We start from the raw sequence: 27999 nt of genomic DNA on the forward strand, positions 1-27999 counted from the left end.
GGGTAATTTTAATAGAAAATGACTTTTTACCTTGGCTTGTCCTGTCTAGTAGGATGACCCTCATTGAAAGTAGCAGCTAGGGTATCTTCTGAGGCTTTGTCATACTTTGTTCTTTCAGGGTTGCTGTCAGCACTGGACCTCGTTGAAGTCAATCCTCAGTTGGCTGCTTCAGAGGAAGAGGCCAAGGCTACAGCTAGCCTGGCAGTGGATGTGATTGCTTCAAGTTTTGGTCAGACAAGGGAGGGAGGGCACATTGTCTATGACCAACTTCCTACTCCCAGTTCACCAGACGAATCAGAAAGGGAAGAACGTGCGAGAATTTAGGAAATTTTGAGTGCTAACACGTTTGCCACAAAGGACATTCCAGAATTATGAGGCATTTGAGGAGACACATACTAAATGGTCGTCTGGGTCAATATTGCCTTAATGAGAACATCTGCGCATTCTCACAATTGTAAAGTTTCCTTTCCCTCTCCATTTTGGTGACCAATACTGTAAATTTGTGTTGTTTTTTTTTTTTTTTCCAGTTCACAGGATATTAATATGTTGGAATACTATGTAAATTTAAAGAAGTCATAAACAGCATTTATTACGTTGGTATATCATACTGGTCTCGTTGCTGTTCCTTCACAGTTATGTGGTTCTGTCTTCCCTCCCTCCTCCCACGGTCTGGCTACACAGTGTATCCTCGAAACATTACCTCACAGCAGCACTACGCTTATTCCCCATCTCATCTCTAACACCATTCATTCACAGGGTCCACGTTCTGGTCCACAAACCCTTCCGTGTAGAAGTTCAATGCTTGTGAAAGAATTTGTAATAAACCAGGCCCCCTAGGATGGCCAGCTCCAGTAGGATGACGATGGAAAGTAGCAGCTTGTTGGTTGTCACTCTACAAAAAGCAGCAAAGTAGGAACCAGTCAGAAGTCTGGATGACCTTATTTCTTTCCATTCTTAATGCTCAGGGGTTTGACCCCCGTGGCCTAGGCTGTGAGGCAGATTGAATTTTTTTTTTTGGATCACATAGCCACTCAGCAGTAAGTATATATAAGGTTCATTTAGCTGGTAAGTGACAACTTGAAAACTTTTCAATTTTAACTTAAGAATAACACTACCTCACAGAAATCTTAAAGACTGGGACAATAGATACCAACACATAAAAATGGTTTCTTGATTTTAAAATGTCTTCAAATAGTAAATTCCTCACTTTAAAAATAGCTTTACTAGGGGCACCTGGCTGGTTCAGTTGGAAGAGCATGCAACTCTTGATCTCAGGGTCGTGAGCTTGAGCCCCACACTGGCTCTAGAGATGACTTAAATGAGATTTTTTGTTTTATTTTTCGTATTTAATATACATTTTTATAAATAGCTTCTCCTAGAAAAGCTTTTTTTGGGTTTTTTTGGTTTGTTTTTTAAAGTAGGCTCCACACCCAACACGGGGCCCGAACTCACAACCCCGAGATCAAGAGTTGCATGTTCTACCAAGGGAGCCAGCCAGGTGCCCTGAAAAATACCATTTCTGAAATCACTGAATCCTATTTGAAAAAAGCAGAAATATAATACCACTAATTACTCTTCCCTTATCATTCCAAAAGGATATCTTTATAAGAGCTTCAAAAATTTACTTTTTGTTAACATAAAGAATCCAATCTCTGGTTCTCCTGTTAACTCTAAATTGAAGGCTTCCTCTTGTTTGACAAGGCATTTACCATTGTTTAGGAAAATTTCACTCCCTTACTAGTTCCATGGCTCGGTTATAGTTTTGTTTTGTGCATACTACCCACTTTAGGGTTTTTTTTAAAAAGTCAACTTTTTTGCTAACAGGACAGAACTCCCTGATAAGGGGCTGACTCCCATGAAGGACAAGTAGAGCCAAAAGCAAGTACTAAGCAGCAGCAGTCAAAAGTTTTCTAACCAAATTTATACAAATATATTTCAAGGAATATGAAGCTCTCTTATTCCCATGTGCTCTGAAAACTGTAAACTGGGATTAAGAGTGGACAAATTTCCCACTGTTCCAAGTCAGAGCAGCATATACTTTATTTTTTAAAACAGAACATAAGTGGGGGGTGAAGCAGACTCCCTGGGTTGATCCCTGCTCGATCCCAGGACCCTGACCTAAGCAGAAGGCAGACGCTTAACCGACTGAGCCACCCAGGTACCCCAGAGCAGCAAATACTTTTAACAAATGATTCTGTCCTGGGATATTTAACTAGACAAGATAATACTTTATTCTTTTTGCTTTATCAGGACCTCTGTAAGTCCTGTTTAATGTCTTAGTCACAAAATTTCTCTTAACTCTATTTTTAAAACTTACTTTCTGGACATTGAACGGAGAATCTTTCGACTTTTGCTCAAGTTTTCACTTGTGTTTACCAGCTGAGAAGAGAAAATAGCAATTATTTCCCCCTTCTAAAAGTACATACTGTGGAACTTGAATGTTCCTAAACTGACAGTGGGCATTAAAGGGTGTGTGCTGAAAAAAGTTATGATGGAGTGGTCAAACCAATGTGAATGATGGCCTCTGAGTATACAGGACAAGATCCTTTAGTACTTGACAAGTAGGCTTAGGAATTATTATATCCCAGGCTTACTGTGGGGAACTCCTGGGACCAAACTAATCCTTCACCTTAGCTACTCAAAACAGAAAGAGGCTTCAAGTGTACCTCGCCAGTAACTGTGAGGCAACTTCAGATTTGAATTTCATCAGCCAAACTCCAGGGGAGCCTCCTGAGGTTTTGTTTTCGTTGGCTGGTGGATTACCACTTTTAGGATCTGGTTCTTTTTTCTTTACCCCTCTTACAGACACATTGAATTGCGAGTCATTCTTTTAAAAGCTTTTTAAAAAATTACGTTTTGGTTGCCTGTAATATCTAGGGGATATTTCAACAGATGCCACCTGCCATCTGTACTCATTCCCCTGGGGCCACAAGTAAGTTGATCTCTCAGCTCATTCCTTGGCTTTTAAATTCAACCAATCCACCTGATGTGTTCAAAAGTCAAAAACCACACAGTCGGTAAGGAAGCTGCCTTCTCCACAGTTTACCTTGAATTTAGTAGTTGTGAATTTTTAAAGAATGAAGAATTGCAGCTCTTTGGATATATGAGAAAATCTCCAATCCCCACATGGAGGAAGTCAACCAAGTCTTATGGCGAGTATCTGTTGTTCAATTTGTATTTGCCTCATAACGTTAATATTCTACTGGCAAATTGTACTATTTTTAAAATTCCTATGGAATTTTTTAAATTTTTAAAATTTCCATATATTCCTAAAATATATGGGAAGGGAGAAACGAGGTGTTTTTCAGAGGCCCTTAATAGAGTCATTTGGCCTAAGTTATTTCCCATTTTCTTCCCACAGTCATCTAGCTTACCTTGGGTAACAAAAAAGTTATAGTCCAGGAGCAAACCTCTAAATTGTCAGCAGTACTATTTTACAACCTGTGGAAAATAGCCTTGGCTCTGAAGGACAAAAAAACTAGGACTGTTGAAGTAAATGGTGCTCTTACAAGAACAGCATAATATCCTGCTAGATATGAAAACAAACCCCAGGTTGGTAATCCAGGAATTAAAGGGTGCAGTGGCTACAATCTCCCGCGAATGCGGAAACTGGGTTTCTTCAGTCTTTTTTTTTTTTTTTTGGCCTCTATGACCTCTAAATCCAAGGGGTAAAGTTACTTTCAAGAGAAGTCTCTCAGCTGAGAAAAGTTTAAGCATCTAAGAGGTCCTAACCCTGAATTCTGAACCGCCGTAGTTTCTGGCAGTGGCAAGGCATCAGGATATAAGGGGCCCACCTACGTCCCCCTATCCGCTCAGACTTACTCTACTCTTCGTACGTTCCAACTGGTCACGTTGCTCCCCCAGCTCTTCTATGATTTCTGAGCCAATCTGGTCAGTCTCTGTGGCAATCCGGTGAGCACGCTCAATACTCTGGGTGGCCCGGTTCAGGCTGTCAGTGCCTTGCAGAAGCAATGCCCTTTGAGACTGTAGCCGGTTCTGACAGGAGCATGGAAGGGAAATATTAGACATCTTCCATTATAAATTCATTGCCAGCACATTCCCTGTGACCCTCCCGATGTAAGAAGGGATACAGTGTGTGCAGTAATTTTCATTACTTTTAAGACTTTGAAGATGCTAACCAACTATAAGATTAGAATTACCAATACAAGATCGCAGACCTCTTATGGCACTGCTTGGTACACTTAAGTGAGACAAGAGAATTAAAAACGTCAGAGCATTTGCCCTGTGTTCTTAATGAATTTGAACTGATTCCATGTGCTGTCTGAACTAACAACTTCTGAGGCAGTGGCCCAGATCTGGGGTGCAGGAGCTACCCGAATATGCATTTAGCCTACAACTGTTGACAGGGCAACAAACCAACCAACTAAACTCCACAGTCTAGATTACTTCACTGAAGACTTCCACCTGATTGGTACTGAGGATTGAGGGACCCTGACATGAATAAGCTATTCATTTGCAGCACATACAGAAATCACTTAGAAGTCTGAAACACTATCACATTTTGGAAAACACTTAAGTGGTTACAGTCTTGGAAACCCAAAAAGAATTTCACCTCAGGCCAAACAAAACTCTGAAGTTGCCACACTGGTGACTGCTCTCAGGGGCCAAGTAAGCTGCCCTAATTTCCCAAGTGCCCTAATTTTCTAAATCCCTGCCAAAGTTTTACTTCACCCATAATCTCAAGCACAGAAGGCGTGATAACGGAAGTGGCCTTTGTCAGCCAGAATTAACCACTGACAAATGGGTACAGTTAAGTTCTTCGCTATTCAAAGCACTCACACACACACACACACTCAGAAAGGGATTGGTTCACAGGGCCTATTACCAAACCGGTGACTACTAGCACTAGATACCACCATCAAGAAACCAAAATATTGAGTTTCCAGGTAAGTCACAAGTCCTTTCATATACAGTATACAGACCAGTGGATGATGGAACCACTGAATGACACTGAAATAAACCAACCCCAGTTACTTTAGCTTAAAAGAAGCAGGAATAAGGCTTTTTAAAAATAAAAGACGGGGATTTTTTAACTGATTAGAGTGAAGAGCAGGAAAAACATATAAAATGTAAGATCATATATATCAACCCCAGGTTTGGAACAATAATGCCACTGAAGGTGGTATGTGTATCTAAACTGTCCTTATAATTTCTGAAACTAGTAACTTTAAAGCAAATTATTGTTTGGCTTTACCTCCCCTTTTTTGTTTTTGTTTTTTGGTAACAAATACCCAAAGTCACTTTATACCTCTCATCTTACTTGAACAAGCTTCACCTGCCTGCCTTTTCCCAGTTTCTCTCCACAACTGAATTTTGAAAAGTTTATATCATTCTCTCTAGTTTTGACATCAGCAGTGTCAGGCCAGTATCATCTGAATGTCTTTTGAACCATAATCAGGATGCATCATGAAACAGGATGGTTTAACACTGCACTATTAGCCTTTCTACATACATGAGTCCATACTTGTGGGCTCCTGTCCATTTCTCTCCCACGCTACTTGCCGGGCCACTTGCCAGGCCATTTCTACTTTGTACAGTGGAGTATAATACCAAATGCAACGCATTACATTTAATCTTTGTGAACTTGTATTCCTTTATCCAGCTTCCCTAGTTTCAGAATATAGATTTTCAATTTGTCAGTCTAATTTTTATAAATCAGAATACTGGAGTCTAGAAAGGCAGTCTGGCTAACCTTCCATTACAACAGAATGAGCCGTTAGGTCCCTCCTGAGAAGCATCCTGTCTTCTCTACTATGTCTCCACTGTTGGGCCATCTTAATATAAATGTAAAGGAAAGCTTGGGTTAATGTGTAACAATACCCTGGATAAATTAAAAACCTAACTGAATTTTTTGAGCATATGTGAAAAACTGGATCAATGGGTCAGAATACCAAGTCCGCATACAATAAGAACAGGTAACACTTGTGTTCCTCTGCTAAATACCAAGCACTATTTTATAAAAGACATGAAGAAATCTAAAGTAGCATGGTTTGGAAAGATGTGCATTAGATACAGTAGAGGTGCTTACCCAAGAGGAGAAGGGGAGCTGGCTGCAGGAAACAGGAGGGGAGAAGAGTCTACTGTGCACTGATAACATAAATTGCACTCTACAACATGGCTAATTTTTGTGCCACAAGCCCTTAAGCAGAAAAAAACAGCTGAAGCTTACCAAATGCTCATTCTCTACAGCATATAAGCCATATTTCATGTCTCCTCGGCCCCCAGGTGTGGCTGTCAAAGGTGTGCTTCTCACTTCTCGATGGAGTTTGGCAAGGTCCTTCCGGTAGGTTCGAAGCTTAGACATCATAGGGTTACGGAAAGATAGAGGTGCATAACGTAGTTCCTCTTCCATCTCTGCCAGCTAGGAGGGCAGAAAGTAGTGAGCAGATGGGCTGGGGTTTTTTCCTCTCTCATCTGGGCGTATGCCTAGCTTGGACTAATCAAACCACAAACAACTGCAAGTAAGTACTCGACCACATGTTCCACGAAGGCAGGGATCACATGTGACATGCTGACCTTGTTTCTCTGAGTGCCTGCCACAGCGCCTAGCATGCAGAGGATAGGCATTCAAAAAGTATGTGATGAATAAGTGAAAAAAACTAACAAGCACCTTATTTCCTATTAAACATTTTTATATACATTATCTCATTTAATCCTCATTTAATCTTTGCTGTCCTGAATAAGGTAAGAGATGCTACTTTTATTTCCTATATAAGAATTGAAGAAATCTGCTCAAGATTATACAAATCTTCAAATTCCCTTTTTGGTGTATCAAATTTTTGATTTGTTATGGTTCAAGTGCTATCATGAGCACTTAACTGATAGGGGTATGGCATCGAGGTTCTTCCTTCCTCCTCTTTCTGAAAATCAGTCATTTGTCTCCATGTCCTAGATAACCAGGGGTCCAAATCAGATTTCCATTTTATTGGGTAAGTAAAATGTAACACCCAGACATGTCCATAAGAGGTCATGAATTATTTTCATCCGCCTGGGATGGCCAGAGTTGGATTGGTTAATTTTGCTAATGTCTTTGTAGAGGTCTTTTAAAACAGAAGGGAATGTGGCTACAACTGCTTCTGAGGTACATTTTTTTGTGACTTAACAAGTTTAACAAAGAAGAATAGCTGATTTTAACGGCCAGCTTTTATTTTTGAGACAGAGAGAAACAGAATGTGGGGGAGAGGGAGAGAGAGAATCCCAAGCAGGCTCCATGCCCAGCACGAGCCAACTGGGACTCGATCCCATGACCCTGAGATCATGACCTGAGCCGAAATCAAGAGTCGGACACCCAACTAAGCCACCCAGGCACCCCAATAGCCAGCTTTTTAAATGAAATTTTATTTTTTATTTTTCTAAAGATTTTATTCATTTGAGAGAGAGAGAGAGAGAGAACATAAGCAGGAGGAGTGGCAGAGAGAGAGGGAGAAGCAGACTCCCTACTGAGCAGGGAGCCTCGCATAGGGCTTGATTCCAGACCCTGAGATCATGACCTGAGCCAGAGGCTGATGCTTAACTGCTTGAGCCACCCAGGTGCTCCCAATTTTATTTTTTTTTTAAAGATTTATTCATTTTAGAGAGCAGGCATGGGGGGAGCAGAGGGAGAGAATCTTCAAGCAGACCCCCCACTGAGTACGAGCCTGATGCAGCCCAGTCCCATGATCCATGAGATCATGACCCCAAATGAAACCAAGGGTCAGATGCTTAACGAACTGAGCCACCCAGGTCCCCCTAAATGAAATTTTAAAAGATCACCCACGTTAAGGTTTGACAATGCCCTTACTACTCATATCAGGAATGTATTATATCAAAGACTCAGTTTAAGAGAGTATCCAAGCTTTACCCATTTGTGTTTGTCAAACTCCCTCATCACTCACCCCATCAACTGCCCTCATTTAGTAAGAAATAACCAAAATCAAGATCAACAGACAGGAACAGTTAATCTGCGATCAGGTAATAAGCGTTACTTCTGGAAAAGACTAACTCCAGGTAGAAGAAGTAAGGATTTGCTCCCTGTTCTCACCGTTTCATTTGCTTCCTGTTGCTTTTCATCAAAATCTCTGATCAGCTTCTTCTTCTCTTCTGGAAAAGACAGACAAGTTTCAAGTGCTCAGTCCTGTTTTCATATATTTGTAGAGGTCATTTCCTCTGCTTAGAATAAACTGCCCAACCCTCCCCTGATGGGGCTAGTCGTACTTAATCATCTCTAAAAAAAAATACTTAACATTTTTTACTTTTTTTTTTTAAAGAGAGCGAGCTCAAGTACACGTGAGCTGGGGTGGGGTGAGGAGAAGGGGGGGAGAGGAGAGGGAAGGAGGGGAGAGGGGGAGAGGAAGAGAGGGAGGGAGGGAGGGAGGGGGAGAGAGAGAGAGAGAGAGAGAGAGAGAGAGAGAGAGAGAGAGAGAGAGAGGGAGACTCTTAAGCAGGTTCCACACCCAGCATGAGCATGATGTGGGGTGGATCCGGATCTCACAGTCCTGAGATCATGACCTGAGCCGAAATCACGAGTCAAAAGCTTAACCAACTGAGCCACCCGGACACCCCTAAAAAGCATTTAGAAATGTACTGGAACTTGTTATCACAATGATGGGGGAGGGGAGAGGGTGGGTATTATGAATGGCATTTAGTGCCCAGGGAACAAAAATATCCATGCTTGGGACACTCTTGCGTGACAATTATCTGGCCCCAAAGGTCAGTATTATCCTACTAAGAAACACTACAGGCCTAAGTCAATCGCTGTTGATTGATTTTCCCCTAGAGGGGTCAGGAGCACCTTCATCAATAAGAATGTTTAGGAATGCTGACTCTGAAATCCCTGTCCCCACTTTTACCTCCACTGTGAAACACTTCTCCATATTAATCTTTATCCACCGCTTTTCTGCAAAACAAATTCAAAATTCACCTACTCTGCTTGCTAGGGAGAGTGCATGGTATGGTACATATTTCTTGGCCATACCCACTCGCAGTAATATGTAAAACAACGCAAATACCACTGACTCACAGTGAGAAAGTCATTCCCCTTTCAATTCTGTTTCAATCGTTTTTGCATCTTGTCATTTTGTCTTTATATGCTTAACCAACTAGTATGTCTTTAATACTTAAAAATTATTAATTTCTTCTTTAAACAAAAATAGAATAGGCTTCAGCTGCCAAGCAGTAACATTTAACTAAAACGGCATCGTATTGCCTCCACTGTATTTTGCTGATCGTTTAGATTTGAAAGATTTTCCACCTAACAGATTTTTATGTATATGTATACATACATATGTATATATACATGTATGTGTGTATATATGTATATATGTGTGTATATATGTATATATGCGTATACACACACACACACACACACACACACACACACACATATATATATATAAAATTCCATCCAAAAACAGTTCAATACACATTCCTTGCAAGTGCACATGGAAAATTCTCCCCGACAGATCACACATTAGGCCACAAAACAACTCTCAATAAATTTTAAAAAACTGAAATTGTATCATTCATCTTTTCTTTTTTCTTTTTAAGATTTTATTTATTTATTTGACAGAGAGAGAGAGACAGCTAGAGAGGGAACACAAGCAGGGGGAGTGGGGGAGGGAGAAGCAGGCTTCCTGCCGAGCAGGGAACCCAATGCAGGGCTTGATCCCAGGACCCTGGGATCATGACCTGAGCTGAAGGCAAACGCTTAACCGACTGAGCCACCTAGGTGCCCCTCATTCATCTTTTCTGACACAATGTACGAAACCAGAAATCAATCACAGAAAAAATCTGGAAAGGACACTTATATGGAGGCCAAATAACATGCTACTAAACAATGAATGGGTCATGCAAGAAATCAAAAGAAGACATCAAAAAAATGAAGACACAAGCATTGGCGAGGATGTGGAGAAAAAGGAACCCTCATGCACTGTTGGTGGGAATGCAAACTGGTGCAGCCACTGTGGAAAACAGCATGGAGCTTCCTCAAAAAGTTAAGAATAGAACTACCTTATGACCCAGGAAATCAACTACTATTTGCCCAAAGAAAACAGAAACACTGATTCAAAAAGATATATGCACCCCTATGTTTATTGCAGTGTTATTTACACTAGCCAAGAAACATGGAAACAATCCAGTGTCCATCTCAGATGAATGGATAAGATGTCACACATTCACTGGCATATTACTCAGCCATAAAAAAAGGAATGAAATCTTGCCATTTGCAACAACATGGATGGATCTAGAGGGTATAATGCTAAGTGAAATAAGTCAGTTGGAGAAAGATTTATACCGTATGATTTCACTCATATGTGGAAGAAACAAAAACAAACAGAAAAAAAAGAGACAAACAGATGCTTAAATATAGAGAACAAACTGGTCATTTCCAGAGGGGAGGAAGAAGGGGGATGGGGAAAATAGGTGAAGGGGATTAAGAGTACACATCATGATGAGCAGTAAGTAATATAAAGAATTGTTGAATCACTATATTGTACAGCTCAAACTAATACAACACTGTATGTTGACTATACTGGAATAAAAAAAAAATGCATGGAGACCAATGAAACACAATGGTCCAAAATTGCTGGGATGCAGCAAAAACAGTTCTAAGAGGGAAGTTTATAGCAGTACAGGCCTACCTCAGGAAATAAGAAAACTCTCAAAGAAATACCCTAACGTTACACCTAAAGGAGCCAGGGAAAGAACAAAGACCAAAGCCAGCAAAAGGAAGGAAATAATAAAGATCAGCACAGAAATAAATGAAATAGAGGTAAAAACAAACCCAAACAAAACCCCCAAAACAAGAGAGTGCCTTACACCCAAAGGAGCTAGAAAAAGAACAAGAAACAAAACCTAAAATCAGCAAAAGGAAGGAAATAATAAAGATTAAAGCAGAAATAAATGATATAGAAACAAAAACCAGATCAATGAAACCAGGAGCTGGTTCTATGAAAAAAAAAATTAATTAAACTGATAAACCTCTACACAGACTTAACAAGACAAAAAGAGAAAGGACTCAAAATCCCAATGAGAGAGGTGAATGAACAACCAACACCAGAGATATACAATTATGAGAATATTATGAAAAACTACATGCCAAAAAACTGTAAAACCTAGAAGAAATGGATAAATTCCTAGAAACATATAAATTACCAAAACTGAAACAGGAGGAAATAAAAAATTTGAACAGACTGATTACCAGCAAAGAACCTGAATCAGTAATCAGTAATCAGTAATCAAGAAACTCCCAAAGAACAAAAGTCCAGGGCAAGATAGCTTCACAGGCGAATTCTACCTAACATTTACAGAATAGTTAATACTTATTCTTCTCAAACTATTCCAAAAAAATAGAAAAGGAAGGAAAACTTCCAAATCCATTCTAATTCAGCATTACCCTGATATTTAAATCAGATAAGGACACAACAATAAAAAAACTATAAACCAACTACAGGCCAATATCCCTGAAGAACATAGATGTAAAAATCCTCAACAAAATACTAGCAAACCAAATCTAACAACACATTTAAAAAGTTATTCATCACAATCAAGTGGGATTTATTCCAGGGATTCAAGGATGGTTCAATACCTGTAAATGAATCGTGATATATTACATCAATAAGAGAAAGGATTTAAAAAACCATATGATCACCGTAGATGCAGAAAAAGCATCTGACAAAGTACATCTGTTCATGATAAAAACTCTCAACAATGTAGGTTTAGAGAGAACATACCTCAACATAATAAAGACCATATAAGAAAAACCCACAGCTAACATCAGACTTAATGGTGAAAACTGAGAGCTTTTCCTTCAAGATCAGGAACAAGACAAAGATGTCCACTCTTAGCACTTTTATTCAACAAAGTACTGGAAGTTTTAGTTGTAGGATTCAGACAAAATAAAATAAAAGGCATAAAAATTGGTAGGGAAGAAGTAAAACATTCCCTATTTGCAGATGACATGATTCTATATACAGAAAACCCTAAAGACTCCACCAAAAAACTACCAGAATAAATGAATTCAGTAAAGTCATAGGATACAAAATTAATATACAGAAATCTGTTGCATTTCTATACACGAATAATGTAGCAGAAAGAGAAATTAAGAAAACAATCCCATTTACAATCACACCAAAAATGATAAAATACCTAGAAATAAACTTAACCAACAAGGTGAAGGCCTGTATTCTGACAACTATAAAACACTGATAAAAGAAACTGAACCTGACAGAAACAAATGGAAAGATATTCCATGCTCATGGATTGGAAGAACAAATATTGTTAAAATGTCCATACTACCTAAAGCAATCTACAAATTTAATGCAGTCCCTATCAAAATACCAACAGCATTTTTTCAAAAAACTAGAACAAATAACACTAAAATCTGTATAGAACCACAAAAGACCCTGAGTAGCCAAAGCAATCTTGAGAAAGAACAACAAAGCTGGAGGTATCACAATCCCAGATTTCAAGATATACTACAAAGCTACAGTAATAAAATAGTGTGGTACTGGCACAAAAATGGACACATAGATTAATGGAACAGAAGAAAGAAAGAAGAAAAGACAAACCCGTGTTTATATGATCAATTAATCTACAACAAATGAGGCACGTCTCTTCAACAAATGGTGCTGGGAAAACTAGACAGCTACATGCAACTGAAACTGAACCCCTTTCCTACACCATACACATAAATAATAGATGAAAGACCTAAATGCGAGACCTGAAACTATGAAACTCCTAGAAGAAAACATAAGCATAATTTCTTTTACATCAGCCACAAAAACATTTTTCTAGTATGTTTTCTCAGGCAAGTGAAACAAAAGCAAAATGAAATTATTGGGACCACAACAAAAGAAAAAGCTTTCACACAGCAAAGTAAACCATCAACAAAACAAAAAGGCAATCTACTGAATGGGAGAAGATATCTGCAAATGATATATCCAATAGGGGTTAATATCCAAACTATATAAAGAACTTTTCTAACTCAACACCAAAAAACCAAATAATTCAATTAAAAAATGGGCAGAGGATCTGAATAAACATTTTTCTAAAGAAGACCTACAGATGGCCAACAGACACATGAAAAGATACTCAACATCACTAATCATCAGGGATTTGTAAATCAAAACCACAATGAGATATCACCTTACACCTGTCAGAATGGCTAAAATCAAAAACACAAGAAACAAGTGTTGGCAAGGATGTGGAGAAACAGAAATCCTCATGCACTGTAGGTGGGAATGCAAACTGGCACAGCCCCTGTGGAAAACAGTATGGAGTTTCCCCAAAACATTTTTATAATCACCATATGATCCAGTAATTCCACTACTGGGTATATACCCAAAAACAACAAAAACACTAATTTGAACAGATATATGCGCCCCTGCGTTTACTGTAATATTATTTACAATAACCAAGATACAGAAGCAACCCAAGTGTCCACCTATAGATAAATGGATTAAGATGTGGGGTGTGTGTTATATGTATATGTATATACAAAATGGAATATTATTAACCCATAAAAAGAAAAAAGAATGAGCTCTTAGCATTTGCGACAACATGATGGATCCAGAGGGCATAATGTTAAGTGAAATAAGTAAGAAAACAAAAGACAAATATCTTATGATTTATTTTTTTTTTAAAGATTTTATTTATTTATTTATTTGAGAGAGAGCACACGAACGACCAGGAGGGAGGGTGGGGGAAAGGAAGAAGCAGACTCCCTGCTGAGCGGGGGGGGGGGGCGGGGGCTCAATCCCTGGACCCAGGGATCATGACCCGAGCCAAAGGCAGACGCTTAACCCACTGAGCCACCCAGGTACCCTCACAAATATGATTTTACTCATATTTTGGAATTTAAGAAACAAATGAACAAAATAAAAAAGAGACAAAGACAAAGACCAGAGATTCTTAAATACAGAGAAGAAACTGATGGCTGCTAGAGGGGAGGGAGACAGGAGGATGGGTAAAATAGATAAAGGGGATTAAGTGCTCTTGACAAGCACTGAATAACATACAGAATTATTGAATCATTATATTGTATACTAATACAACACTGTTATGTTAATTATACATCAAAAAAAGCCAAAATAAAAATAAATTTTAAAAAACTAGAGTGCTTTCGTGGCTCAGTCGGTTAAGCGTCTGCCTTTGGCTCAGGTCATGATCCCGCGGTCCTGGGATCAAGCCTTGAGTTGGGCTCCCTGCTCAAAGGAGAGCCTGCTTCTCCCTCTCCCTCTACAGACCCCCTGCTTGTGCTCATGCTCTCTCTCTGTCCAATAAAATAAAAATCTTTAAAAAAAAATTAAGCTAAGTAGCAATTTCTGGAGAATTGAAATTTATATAAACACTCAAATACTTCAAACTAAAAAAAAAGATTTTCCATTTAAAGTGGTAATGTAAAATTTCCTTTTAAAATAACTATATATTAAGTAAATGTATTTTATAAGTTGATATAGAGAAAACCATTAAGTAACAGTAAACATGGTACTTGGACAAGGCAAAAATGATGAAGGGAGTACTGGCATGATATCATCTGGAAAACATTTGTGTAAGAGGGAACCGCTGGTGAGAAAAGGGGGTTAGATTTTGGACCTTTCCTTGGGGTTGACTCAACATGTAACCCTGGATAATAATTCATCTCTTTGGGACCTGACCTCCTTCCTTAGTTATAAAACAGGAGGCAGGTCATCCCTTCATATGTAACAAGCAAAAATTAGCCCTACTTATGAGCAGTTTGAGTTCTAAAAATGTGTGTATCCAAATGAATATTCTCTCTGAAAATCTACATATAATCAACCTACTTATTACCAAGAAGTTACCACTGCTTACATTGTTTTTTTGAGTTCACCTTTTGGAATTACCTTTACAATCTAGGGATACAGTCATTTTTTTTTTTATTTTGGTAAAATTTATATTTTTGACCATTTTGCCCATGTTTAAGTATACAGCTAAGTGGCAGTAAGTACGTTCACACTGTTGTGCAAGCATCAACACTACCCCATCTCCAGAACCTTTTCGCCACCCAAACTGAAACTCCATACCCAATGAAAACTAATCCTCCACTTCCTATTCCCCCAGATTCTGGCAACCACCATTTTACTCTCTGTATCTATGAATTTGATTAGGGTAGGTATCTCCTAGAAGAGGATTCATAAAATATTTGTCCTTTTATGTCTGGCTTATTTCACTTAGCATGATGTCCTCAAGGTTCATCCACGCTGTATCATGTGTATGTGGACATGGTCTTTTAAAGCTATATTATTTTTCATTCATTGTGACTCCTAAATACAAGCCAGCACTTCATCAACTGAAAGAAGAGCAATTTTACTCAATGCCAAAGAAAACAGCTGAGTTGGGCTTATGGAGGGATGGCATGTGGGTATTCAATATGCTGTTCTCAGATTTTCTTGCCTAATTTTCCTTACCCTGGTTTTCATCTTTGCATCAGAACGCAATCCCATATAAGATGTAATACACTGTAATGCTTTATATGGATTTACATTTTGTTAATTACAACAGCATCTATCATGTCAGTTGTCTGCTGCTTTCTAAGTGATCATGACCCATTCTGGATGTGTACATTCTATATTTGCAACTGGAGATCAAGCTCCTCCAGAAGAGGGAATTACTTTTTCTTTTATAAATCCCATAGCTTCTAGAACTCTAAACCTGATAGGGTGTTCCTTCGATGCTACCACTGCCCGCAAGAGCGAATGACAATGCACCCTTTACTATATATACCTCCTTCATTGTTATGTGACATTCCCTTAAGACACACAAGACGCTCCAAGTGAACTATTTCTCACTCTACACCACTCACAAAACCGAGAGGTTTTGTTTTAAATAGGAGAAAGTGACCATGACAAATGACCTGCATCTTGACCATCCACGGTGTAACTGAAGCACAAAAGCAGCTGTCATTATCCCTGAGTAGTGTTTTCAGCCATGAGCAGTGAAATAATATCTGCAGTCAAGAATGGCTACTTCCATGGAGAGAGATCATGTTACTCTGTAACAATCTGTCACTGAGTGTCACCACTCCTCCGAATAGGCACATCTCCACACTCGAAACACGCTCAAGAAATATTCTACCTATTCTAGCTTTGATTTTTCTACAACTGTTGGTCATAAAGTTTCCTTCTTTAGTCCTCCTTTGCTAAAGATAGGAAAATCTGCATTTTTAAGAGGCTAACTCTAGAATGATTCAAAGAATGTGGTTACGTAAATAAGAGTAGGGGGCAAAGAATGGCTCACAGAATCTTGATCCTTTCACTAACTTCTCTCCATGATTCTGTTACTCAGTTGTTTTGGAATGGGGATACCCTACTCTCTCCCTAATTTCATAAGGCATACCTTCTCTGAGGAGTGCTCTACAGCCTGTATACTTTTACAAGAAATACGCTCCCTTTGAAAACAATTTTAAGAATTTCACCACATTATGAGATCCTTTATGGAATCCTAAGGTTTAAAAAAAAAAAGCCTCTGAAATTCTCCCTTCTGATGATGAAGCCAGGGAGGAAGATAGTTAAAGGTTCAAAAGAGGCTGAACTCTACCCAACTGAGAGGTATCAGTAGGTGCTGCTTCTTTTTTTTTTTAAAGATATTATTTATTTATTTGACAGAGAGAGACAGCCAGCGAGAGAGGGAACACAAGCAGGGGGAGCGGGAGAGGAAGAAGCAGGCTCCCAGCGGAGAAGCCTGATATGGGGCTCGATCCCAGAACTCTGGGATCACGCCCTGAGCCGAAGGCAGACGCTTAATGACTGAGCCACCCAGGTGCCCCAGTAGGTGCTTCTTTATACTTTAGTCTCAGAATTGTGAAATTGATGAATGTTAAGAGTGGAAATGGATCTCGGAGATGATCTAATGGAACCTTCTCATTTTACAGTTGAGGAAACTAGAGCCTGGAGAAACTGCCTTTCTCAAGGTCATAGGAGGAGCAAATGTGTGGTGATAACTAGTTCTAGAATGCAAGTCTCCTGACTCCTAATCCAAGGCTTCTGTACATTATAGCACTGAGGGGCATTTTTGTGCTCCCAGGGAATAGTCATCAGCAACAGGTAAAATCTGTTCAGACCTTTTAATTTTTTAGTTAGAGTTAACACCACAGTTAACTACAAAATTGCAGAACTGTGTACTGAGTAGAATGGGCACCAAAAATAAGAGTGAGCCATTTCAAACACTATCCCCCACCCCATATGCCTTCCTGAATCAGTCACATGGAAGTGACTCACTCTGAGACTAACTGGTAAATTGCGTGGATGGCGGCACCATGAAAGAGTCAGCTCTGAAATAGCTAGAGAAAGCCTACCTTAATGTTTAACTAAAGTGGCAGTCTCTCTTCCTTATGGGTGATTTGATTTACCAACCCAAGAATGACTAACCTTGACCCATTAGAGCTATGGAAATAACCAGTTTCGCCAGGATCATGTAGTTAATTTGTTTTTGGCGCCCCACTGTGGCATTTCTAGGACCTACAGCCTCTATTTGTAGACCACAGTAGTTTACCTATCTCAAACTATATGGAAGGTAAAAGCACAGGCGTACCCTGGAGGTAGTGTGGGTGTGGTTCCAGACCGCCACAGTGAATAACACAATAAAGCAAGTCAAATGAATTTTTGGTTTCTCCATGCATATAAAAGCTATGTTTACACTACGCTGTACTCTATTAAGTGTGAGATAGCATTATGTCTTAAAAAATGTGCATACCTTAACTTACAAATACTTTATAGCTGAAAATACAGTTTCAGTGAGTCGTCATCTTTTCATTGGTAGAGGGTCTCGTCTGGATGCTGATGGCTGCTGACTCATCAGGGTGGTGGCTGCTGGCCGTCCAGGTGGCTGTGGCAATCTCTTAAAATAAGACAACAATGAAATTTGCTGCACCGATGGACGACTCCTTTCATGAACAATTTCTCAGTAGCATGTGAAGCTGTTTGATAGCATTTCACCCACGGCAGAACTTCTTTCAAAACTGGAGTCAATCACTTCATATCCTGCACTGCTTTATCAACTAAGTTCACGTAATATTCTAAACCGTTTGCTGTCATTTCAACAATCTTCACAGCATCTTCACCAGGAGTAGATTTCATCTCAAGAAACCACTTTCTTTGCTCATCCATAAGCCGCTCCTCAGTTAAAGTCTGATCATGAGATCGCAGCAATTCAGTCCCATCTTCAGGCTCCACTTCTCCTTCCAGTTCTCTTGCTGTTTTCATCATATTTGTAGTTACGCACTCCACTGAAGTCTCGAACCCCTCAAAGTCAGTTAAAATCAACTTCTTCAAAACTCCCATTAAAGTTGTTATTTTTACCTCTTCCTTTGAATCATGAATGTTCTTAACCGCATCAGGAATGGTGAATCCTTTCCAGAAGGTTTTCAATTTACTATGCTCAGATCTGTCAAAGGAATCATTACCTATGGCAGATATAGACTTATGGAATGTATTTCCTTTTTTTTTTTTTTTTAAGATTTATTTATTTTGAGAGAGAGCAAGCGTGAGGGAGAGACAGGGGGAAACAGAGAATTTTTTTAAATTTATTTATTTTTATTTAAATTCAGTTAGCAGGGTGCTTGGGTGGCTCAGCTGGTTAAGCAACTGCCTTCAGCTCAGGTCATGATCCCAGAGTCCTAGGATCAAGTCTCTCATCGGGCTCCCTGGGAGCCTGCTTCTCCCTCTGCCTCTTCCCTCTGCTCATGTTGTCTCTCTCTCTCTCAAATAAATACATAAAATCTTTAAATTCAATTAACATATAATGTATTATTAGTTTCAGAGGCAGAGGTCAGTGATCCATCAGTCTTATGTAATACCCAGTGCTCATTACATCACGTGCCCTCCTTAATGTCCATCACCCAGTTACCCCATCCTATGCTTGTGTCTGAGAAGAGACAGAATTTTAAGCAGACTCTGCACTGAGCACAGAGACTGAAGCAGGGCTCGATCCCACAACCCTGAGATCACGACCTGAGCCAAAACCAAGAGTTGGACACTTAACCAACTGTGCCATCCAAGCACCCCTGTATTTCTTAAATAATAAGACTTGAAAATCAAAGTTTCTTCTTGATCCATGGGCGAAGAACGGATGTTGTGTTAGCAGGCATGAAAAACATTCATTTCATTATACTTCTCCATCAAAGAGCTCCTGGGTGACCATGTACACCATCAATGAGCAGTAATATTTTGAAGAGTCCATTCTTCTGAGCAGTAGGTCTCAACAGTGGGTTTAAAATATTCAGTAGGGGCGCCTGGGTGGCTCAGTCATTAGGCATCTGCCTTCGGCTCGGGGCGTGATCTCAGGTTCCTGGGATCGAGCCCCACATCGGGCTCCTCCACTGGGAGACTGCTTCTTCCTCTCCCACTCCCCCTGTGTTCCCTCTCTCACTGGCTGTCTGTCAAATAAATACATAAAATCTTTAAACAAAAAAAAAAAAAAAAAGAAAATAAATAAAAAAATAAAAATAAAATATTTAGTAAACCATGTTGTAGACAGATGTGCTGTCACCTAGGCTCTGTTGTCCCACTCACAGAGCATGGGCAGAATAGATTTGGCATAATTCTTAAGGGCCCTAGGATTACTGGAATGGTCCATGAGCATTGGCTTCAACTTAAAGTCACCATCTACATTAGCCCCTAACAAGAGAGTCAGCCTGTCCTTTGAGGCTTCGAAGCCAGGCATTAACTTCTCCTCTCTAGCTATGAAAATTCTATATGGTTATTTTGTCTACACTGAAAATCTGTTGTTTAGTGCAGCCACCTTCATTATCTTAGCTAGATCTTCTGGATAACTTGCTGTAGCTTTTACATCAGCACGCGGGGCTTCACCCTGCACTTTGATGTTATGGCGGCGGTTTCTTTCCTTAAACCTCATGAACCAATCCCTGCTAGTTTCAGACTTTTCTTCTGCAGCTTCTTCACCTGTCTCAGGCTTCACAGAATTGAAGAGTTAGGGCCTTGCTCTGGATTAGGCTTTGACTCAAGATAAGGTTATGGCTAGTCTGATCTTAAAGCTATTTTGCTTATCATTTGTGTGTTCACTGGAGCAGCGCTTTTAATTTCCTTCAAAGCTTTTCCCTTTGCATTTACAACTTGGTTAACTCTTTGGTCAAGAGGCCCAGGTTTTTGGCCTATCTCAGCTTTCGATATGCCTTACTTACACTAAGCTTGATTGAGTCTTTGATTTAGAGTGAGAGATGTGCAACTCCTCTTTTCATTTGAACACTAAGAGGCCAGTGTAGGGTTATTAATTGGCCTAATTTAAGTTTGAAGTATTGTAAGAATGTGAGACATGAAGTGACCAAATGCTGTTGGAATAATGGTGCTAGTAAGTTTGCTCAATACAGGGTTGCTATAAATCTTCAGTTTGTAAAAAATGCAATATTTGAGAGGCACAATAAAGTGAAATGCAATAAAGTGAAGAGCAATAAAACAAGATATGTATTAGATCCCTCTAAGCCTGTTTCCTTATCTGTAAGAAAGAAATATAACAGTACTGACCTTGTAGGGTCATCTGAAAGGGTTAAAAGATAACACACATTAATAAGCACTTAGTAAATGCTAGGCATATTAAGAGTTTCATAAATAGTAACTACCATTAACTATCCGGGAGAGAACTAAGAGCAAAAACAAAATTCACCAAAAAATATGAAGAGTGTTAGAAAAACTAATTCTCCAGTCAATGAGTAACTGGTGTTTACCAACCAGTTGCATATGATTATCCATGGTGATTATTTTTGCTGGTTCCCAAAATAATGGGGTCCCGTGGACACATACTAAAATTTGAGTGAATTACAATGGAAAGCTTTCAATAATTTTACAACACTCGTCAATACATTTGGAGCTGCCTTCAGGTGCTATGAAACCAAAACTAGAACACGATGATAGGCATTTATTGTATATCTGGATAATAATTTACAGCATTCTGAAGTACTTCAAGAGACCTTGAAGCAAAACTAAAACTAGAAATTATGGCTGTGCTTAATATATTAAATGGATTAATAATTAATCACATATGCTAACGGACTGTCATTGCATACAAACTTCCCAAAAAGGGACACATTTCATCTGTTATCCTATCCTTTGTTTTAATAGGTGTAGATACCCATTTTAAAAGTGATGAAGAGGCACCTCAGTGGCACAGTCAGTTGGGCAAACTGACTCTTGGTTTCAGCTCAGGTCGTGATCTCCAGGTTTGTGGGATGGAGCCCCACCTTGGGCTCTGCGCTCAGCGCTGAGCTCAGCATGGAGTCTGCTTAATATGTGCGTGCACGTGGCATATTGTACATAGAAAACCCTGAAAACTCCACCAAAAAAAGAGACTTAATAAACAAATTCAGTAAGCTGGAGGATACAAAATCGATATACAAAAATTGATTGCATTTCTATACACTAATAATAAACTATCAAAAGGAGAAATTAAGAAAACAATGCCATTTACAATTGCAACAAAAAGAATAAGACACTAGGGAGCCTGCTCTCTTGCTCACTCTCTCAAATAAATAAATAAATAAATAAATAAAATCTTAAAAAAAAAAAAAAAGAATAAAACACTAAATTTAACCAAGGAAGTTAAAGACATATACACTGCTCACTCTGTCAAATAAATAAATAAATAAATAAATAAATAAATAAATAAATAAAATCTTGCTCGCTCTCTTAAATAAATAAATAAAATCTTAAAAAAAAAAAAAGAATAAAACACTAAATTTAACCAAGGAAGTTAAAGACATATACACTGAAATCTATAAGCCACTGGTGAAACTGAAGACACAAATCAGTGGAAAGATATTCCATGCTAATGGGTTGGAAAAACGAGTACTGTTAAAAGGTGCATACTACCCAAAGCAATCTACAGACTCTGCAATCCCTATCAAAATTCCAACAGCATTTCTCACAGAAATAAAACAATCGATTCAAAAATTTTTATGGGGGCGCCTGGGTAGCGCAGTCGTTAAAGCGTCTGCCTTCGGCTCAGGGCGTGATCCTGGCGATCCGGGATCGAGTCCCACATCAGGCTCTTCCGCTATGAGCCTGCTTCTTCCTCTCCCACTCCCCTGCTGTGTTCCCTCTCTCGCTGGCTGTCTCTCTGTCACATAAATAAATAAAATCTTTAAAAAAAAAAAAAAAAAAAACAAAAATTTTTATGGAACCACAAAAGACCCCAATTGGAACAAAGCTGGAAGTACCACGCTTCCTGATATTACAAAGCTACAGTAAACAGAACAGTATGGTACTGGAACAAAAACAGATGCAAAAATCAATGAAACAGAATACAGAGCCCAGAAATAAACATACACACACATGGTCAATTAACTTACAATAAAGGAGTCAAGAATATACAATGGGGAACTCTTAGGAAAACCCAGTCTTTCCCCTTCGTCTTTCTCTCCTGTATAGAAAAAAACCCAGTCCTTCCTCCTGTGTGTGTGTTTCTTGTGTTTCCCCTTTACTACTCATATAGAACACTTCACTTCTGGTCACCAAATGTATGGAAGTTTTTCTCCACACCAAACAATTCCCTGCAACACCAACTGGGTGTCCACGGTTCAACTCAATTCGGACACTATCTACATGAAGAAAGCAACAGATTACACAGGTTAAGGGTACAGTCTCACAAGACTGCCCCCCACTTCAAACACACACTTTAAATGTCAGTCACGAGTAGTAGGTCCCCAGGTTACCCACAACTTCTGTCCAATTTGGCTACAAATTGATGGTTCTTATGACTCTCTCCTCAGATTCAATGAACTTGTTAGATGTGCTCACAGAATTCAGGGAAATGCTTACTTACAGTTACCGGCTTGTTAAGGGCTATGACAAAGAGTACAGATGAACAAGAGATACACAGGGGGAGGTCTGGGAGGGTCCTGAGTGCAGGAGCTTCTGTTCCTGTGGAGCTGGGGTACATCACCCTGCAGGTATGGATATGTTCACCCACCGGGAAGCTCCCCGAACCCCACATACTACAGGGATTTTATGAAAGCTTCCTCACATAGGCATGATCAATTAGTAACTCCATTTTCAGCTCCTCTTCCGTCTCTGGAGGACAAGGGGTAGGGCTGAAAATCCAAACTTCTGATCATTGGTTGGTCTTTCTGGTGACCAGTCCCCATCCAGGAGGCCATTCAGAGTCATCTCATTAGAACAACAGATGCTCCTCGTGTTCTTATGACTTAGGAAATGACAAGGATTTTAGGAGCTCTGTGCAGGAACCAGGAACAGAGACCAATATATCTATATATATTTGTTACCTCACAGGAAAAGGCAATCTCTTCAATGAACAGTTTTGGGAAAACTTTACAGAAAAAATGCAAAAGAAGGGAAATGGACCACTATATTACACCATATTCAAAAATTAACTCAAAATGGACCAAAGACTTGAATGTAAGATCTGAAACCATAAAACTAGAAGAAAACACAAGAGTTCCTTGACATCAGTCTTGGTGATAATTTTTTTTTTTAAAGATTATTTATTTATTTATTCAACAGAGATAGAGACAGCCAGCGAGAGAGGGAACATAAGCAGGGGGAGTGGGAGAGGAAGAAGCAGGCTCATAGCAGAGGAGCCTGATGTGGGGCTTGATCCCATAATGTCGGGATCACGCCCTGAGCCGAAGGCAGACACTTAACCACTGTGCCACCCAGGCGCCCCTTGGTGATGATTTTTGGATTTGACAACCAAAAGGTAACAAAAGCAAAAATAAACAAGTGGGACTACATCAAACTAAAAAGCTTTTGCACAGCAGAGGAAACCACCAACAAAATAAAAAGGCAATTTACGAAATCGGAGAAAAGATTTGCAAATCATATATCTGATAATGGATTAATATCCAAAATATATAAATAATTCATACAACTCAAAAGCAAAAAAACCTCAAACAATCTGATTAAAAAATGGGTGGAAGATCTGTATAGACATTTTTCCAAAGAAGTCATACAGATGGCCAACAGTATAAGAAAAGGTACTCAACATCATAATCATCAGGGAAATGCAAATCAAATCACGAGATATTACCTCACACTTGTTAGAGGATGGCTTATCAAAAGACAAGAAATATCAAGTGTTAACAAAGATGTGGAAAAAACATAGAGCTGTTTTTGCTTGGTTGCTTTCAAACTTGACATGAATCAGAAATCCCCTGGATGAACGTTAATACAGACTGTTAAAACAGTTGATAATTCAGTAAACCTTGGGTGGGGCCCAATAATTTGTATTTCTAAAGAGTTCCCAGATGATGCTGATGTTAGTGGTTCAGGGATCACACTTTGAAAACCACTGCTCTAGTTGAAAGGAAGACAAGTAATATACTATAAACTTCAGAAATAAAGTGTCTAGTATGTTAGAAGATAATTGCTCTAGGAAAAAAGTGAAAGTAGAGCAACATAATAGCTGCATTCAGAGCTGGTACTCTTATATTTTAAATAACATATCCAATTTCCAAACAATAGTAACAATGGCTAATGGCTCTTGTCAGACAATATTCTAAGGCTTTACATATATTAACTAATTTAATCTTCACAAAACAAAATCCTTATGAAATAAATACTATGATTTACCCCCATTTTGCAGAGAGAAACTAGTTAGGTTGAAGTAAGCTGTCCAAGGTCACACAGCTACTAAGAGATGGGGATGTGAACCCAGGCAGTCTGTTTCTAGAATCCTTGCTGTTAAATATTATAGTATACTGCCTCTCAATTCACGTAATATCTTCCTCATAAATGTTATTTTTAATGGCAAGAGAAGAAATACTTTGTCAGGCTAGACTGGATATACATTATGCTCTCTATTCTATAAGCACCCTGATGTTTTCATCTACAACCCAAATAAGGCTGTTTCTTTTATATTTATCATTCACTCAAATGACCAAGTGAGAAAATGCGGACACCCTTGAATCTCTCTCTCTCTCTCTCTCACCCCCCCATGTCCAATCAGTTTGGTTAATCTCTGCCTCAGAAATCGGATTTAGCACTCTCTAGATTCCCATGTTACCCAGATAATTGCCACAAAGGCTCCTTACATGGTCCACTATATCCAGAGCCTTATGCCTCTCCTTCATCCTCTATTCAGCCACCAGCATTCTCCTTCTAAAATAAAATCTGACCATATTAGTTAGCTGCTTAAAATTCTTTACTGATTCTTCATATCAAGCCCAAATGTCTTTTCTTTCATATAGGTACTTTGTTTATCCACAACAATGATCACAATTGTATACAGAAAGATACTTGGGTAATTATTTACTTTTGACCTACAGTAAATGTTTGGTGAATATTTGATGGATGAAAGTTGAACAAATATTTGCTTTAAGTTTTCTCTTCTGCACTGTAAATTTCATAGAAGCAAAGACTATGTCTTTGACTACTGTATTTCTGCACCTAGCTCAGGGAATGCTAGGTAATAGATGCTCAATAAATATTTGACAGATAAATAACACTTTTTGTTGAGTACTTCTTACATGTCAAGTACCTTGTGAGAAACCCAAATGTCTTAATGAAACATACAGGTCCCTTCACGATCTGGCTGTGCCTCACTTTGCTCACCTACTATTATTCCCCCGCACATACCCTAAGCTCCGGTCATGGTTTTCAGTATTCAACTTTCTATTCTGTTGTTGCTTCTTCCCATTTCCTCCTTATCTGGCAAACTCCCATTCAACCCCTTATACTCAGTTCTCCTTTCTGCAAAGCCTCCCTCCCCCAACACCCAAGTAAGCCTTTTCTTTATGGTCTCAAAACTATTTTAGGACCAATCAAAACTTTGTTGTAAATTTGGTCCCATTTAAGGCAAGAACTCTTGAAATTCCTCAGGGCCCAGGACAGAGACTGATACATAATAATTCTGAAGTATTTATTGAAAACTGATTGAGTTCAATTACAGAGCATAAGTTAAATGCAAGAGCTGTGTTATGTACATTATTCAGAACCTAATAATTCATGAGGGAAATTAAAGCTCTGGAAAGCGTATGAAGTAATCTCAGAATTAGAAAAAAAGGATTCAGAGATGAGGCATTGTGTTTGCTCAGCTAAATTCAATTTATTCAACAAATACTTATTGACCAGTATGAACAAAGCAGTGAGAAGAGACAGAAAGCTGTTGAAATTCTTACTGTAACCTACAGATATGTGTACATTGTATTTACTTACCCATTAAACAACTAAGTCTGTTTCCAGCAACTATGAGTATTTTGCACTTGGGTAGATATTCGTACCTTTGTAACTGTCCTCTTTGCAGCAATGAGGAGGTTAGGCAGATGATAAAGGTGAATATAACTCAGTTTTCTATTTTTCAAAATGGAATACCCTTTTGCACTGTTTACCCTTCCAGAAATGAACACTGCAAAATTTAATTCAGCACTGAGCTGAGGAAATGGTCTATTTTTCAACTATGTAAATGAGGTACCATCACTCTCTTGTTCAATACCCTGTAGGTGCATCCCATCACGTTTAGAAAAAAGTGCGAATCTTTCATGAGGGTCTACCGGCCACACGTGATCTGGCCCCGCCTACCTCTTTTTAGCCTCATCGGCTACCATCGTCTCCTTTGCTCATTTCACACTGGCCTCCTTGCTCTTTCTAGAACCTACCAAGCTCATTTCTGCTTAAGGACCTCTGCAATGCTATTCTGTCCTCCCAAAGTTTCACATGGTTTACTTTCTTACTTCATTCAAGTCTTTGCTCAAATGCGACCTTCTCAAAGAAGCTTTTCACAGCCACCCTATTTAATATTAAAGTCCTCCCTTCCATTCCTTTGCCCTGCATTACTTTCCTTTTAATATTTACATATTATCATCTACCCACGAGAACAAGGATTTGTAAGTCTCCTCACCGCAATAATCTGCAATATTACCAGCATTCAGGAGAGGGCCTCGAACACAGTAGTCTCTCTCAATAAATACGTTTAACATTCTCTGGCATTCTCACCAGTCATTCAAGACACATGACCTCAGGAAACTCGTAGAGCAAACACTCAAGCTCTGACCCTTAAGTAAAAAACCACAAAACAAACTCTTACCAGCCTTGACATCAAGATCTATTAGTTCTAAGTGACAAAGAACCTGACAGGTCTTCCTAGAGATTTAACTGGAAAACTAACTTCTCCAGGAAATGCCTGCAGCAATCTGAATTTTGAAATCAAGGGACAGACAACAGTTTAAGCATAAAAGTTCGTAAGACGAGCACACCTAAGCCCACAATTCTGATTTTACAGACCACCTCCCCCCCCCCCGCAACCTGATAATTTACCAACCGCAAAGTTATTTTTCCTTTGGCTTCTTAGCCCTTTTGGTGCTACGAATCCTTTGCCAGTCTGGTGAGAACTATCGACTTCTCTTGAAAATGCTTTTAATTGCATAAAACAAAATATACAGACAGTGATGAAAGAAACCAGTTTTACTGAAACACAGGGCCGCAGACTTAAGGGCTCCTATGCTCTTCTTGGCACGGTGAAAATGAGACAAGAAAATTTTGACGGCTACAGTAGGATCCAGAAGGAGACAACACTCCGAGGTTCATCCCCGAGCACCCTCAAGTGGCAGCAGGGAAATCCTGGGCGCCGAGACCCAGCCAACCCTAGGGGGCGTGTCTGAGAATGTGCATCGGAGGGGAAGAGGGACCGGGTCCAGGAGGAGTGGGGGGGGTGGCTCTTATTCCCTGGGCTCCCGCGGGGCCGAGTTCCCCACGGCTCGTCCCGCCCTCGCCTCACCTGTCCCTGCCATCCCCAGGAGCCTTTCCGGCACCCCTCGCAGGTCTTCATGGAGGCCGCGGAAGATCTCGTGAAGTTTCTCGAAATGCTCTGAGGAGGCGGCGGAGGTGGCCATGGCGCAGGCCGCACTCCAGCACCGGCCACCGAGATTTGGGGCACTGGGCCCGCTCCTACGCCGGCGGTCAGCCTCCCAGCCCCGCAGGCATCACGGCGACCGCCGCCACCGCCGCCGGGGACTAGGCGCTTCCGGGGCCGCGGCGGGGTCCTCCCGAGCCGGAACGCCCACCCCCTTCATTCCGTCAC

At 39.7% G+C, this 27999-nt stretch overlaps 2 protein-coding genes across 2 annotated transcripts in view; one reads left to right on the top strand and one right to left on the bottom strand.

Moving 5' to 3' along the window:
• ARG2 (arginase 2) overlaps positions 1–523 on the top strand; it is a 29879-nt gene extending 29356 nt beyond the window's left edge. Inside the window, exon 8 of the mRNA XM_045810343.2 lies at positions 119–523. Within this exon, the coding sequence (XP_045666299.2) occupies positions 119–324 (206 nt within the window). The 3' untranslated portion in view covers positions 325–523. The remainder of the gene's footprint in view (positions 1–118) is intronic.
• On the bottom strand, positions 506–27960 carry VTI1B (vesicle transport through interaction with t-SNAREs 1B). The gene is made up of 6 exons (XM_045810344.2): positions 27697–27960; positions 8042–8100; positions 6191–6382; positions 3823–3996; positions 2318–2379; positions 506–892 (listed from the first exon to the last, which is right to left on the bottom strand). Exons 1-6 carry the CDS (start codon positions 27809–27811, stop codon positions 796–798), a joined length of 699 nt encoding a protein of 232 aa, XP_045666300.1. The 5' UTR covers positions 27812–27960; the 3' UTR covers positions 506–795.
• Positions 27961–27999: the final 39 nt, after the last annotated feature.

Source organism: Ursus americanus, chromosome 26 (genome assembly GCF_024610735.1).
Source record: "Ursus americanus isolate L20-20 chromosome 26, mUrsAme1.1.p, whole genome shotgun sequence".
Lineage (NCBI taxonomy): Eukaryota > Metazoa > Chordata > Mammalia > Carnivora > Ursidae > Ursus > Ursus americanus.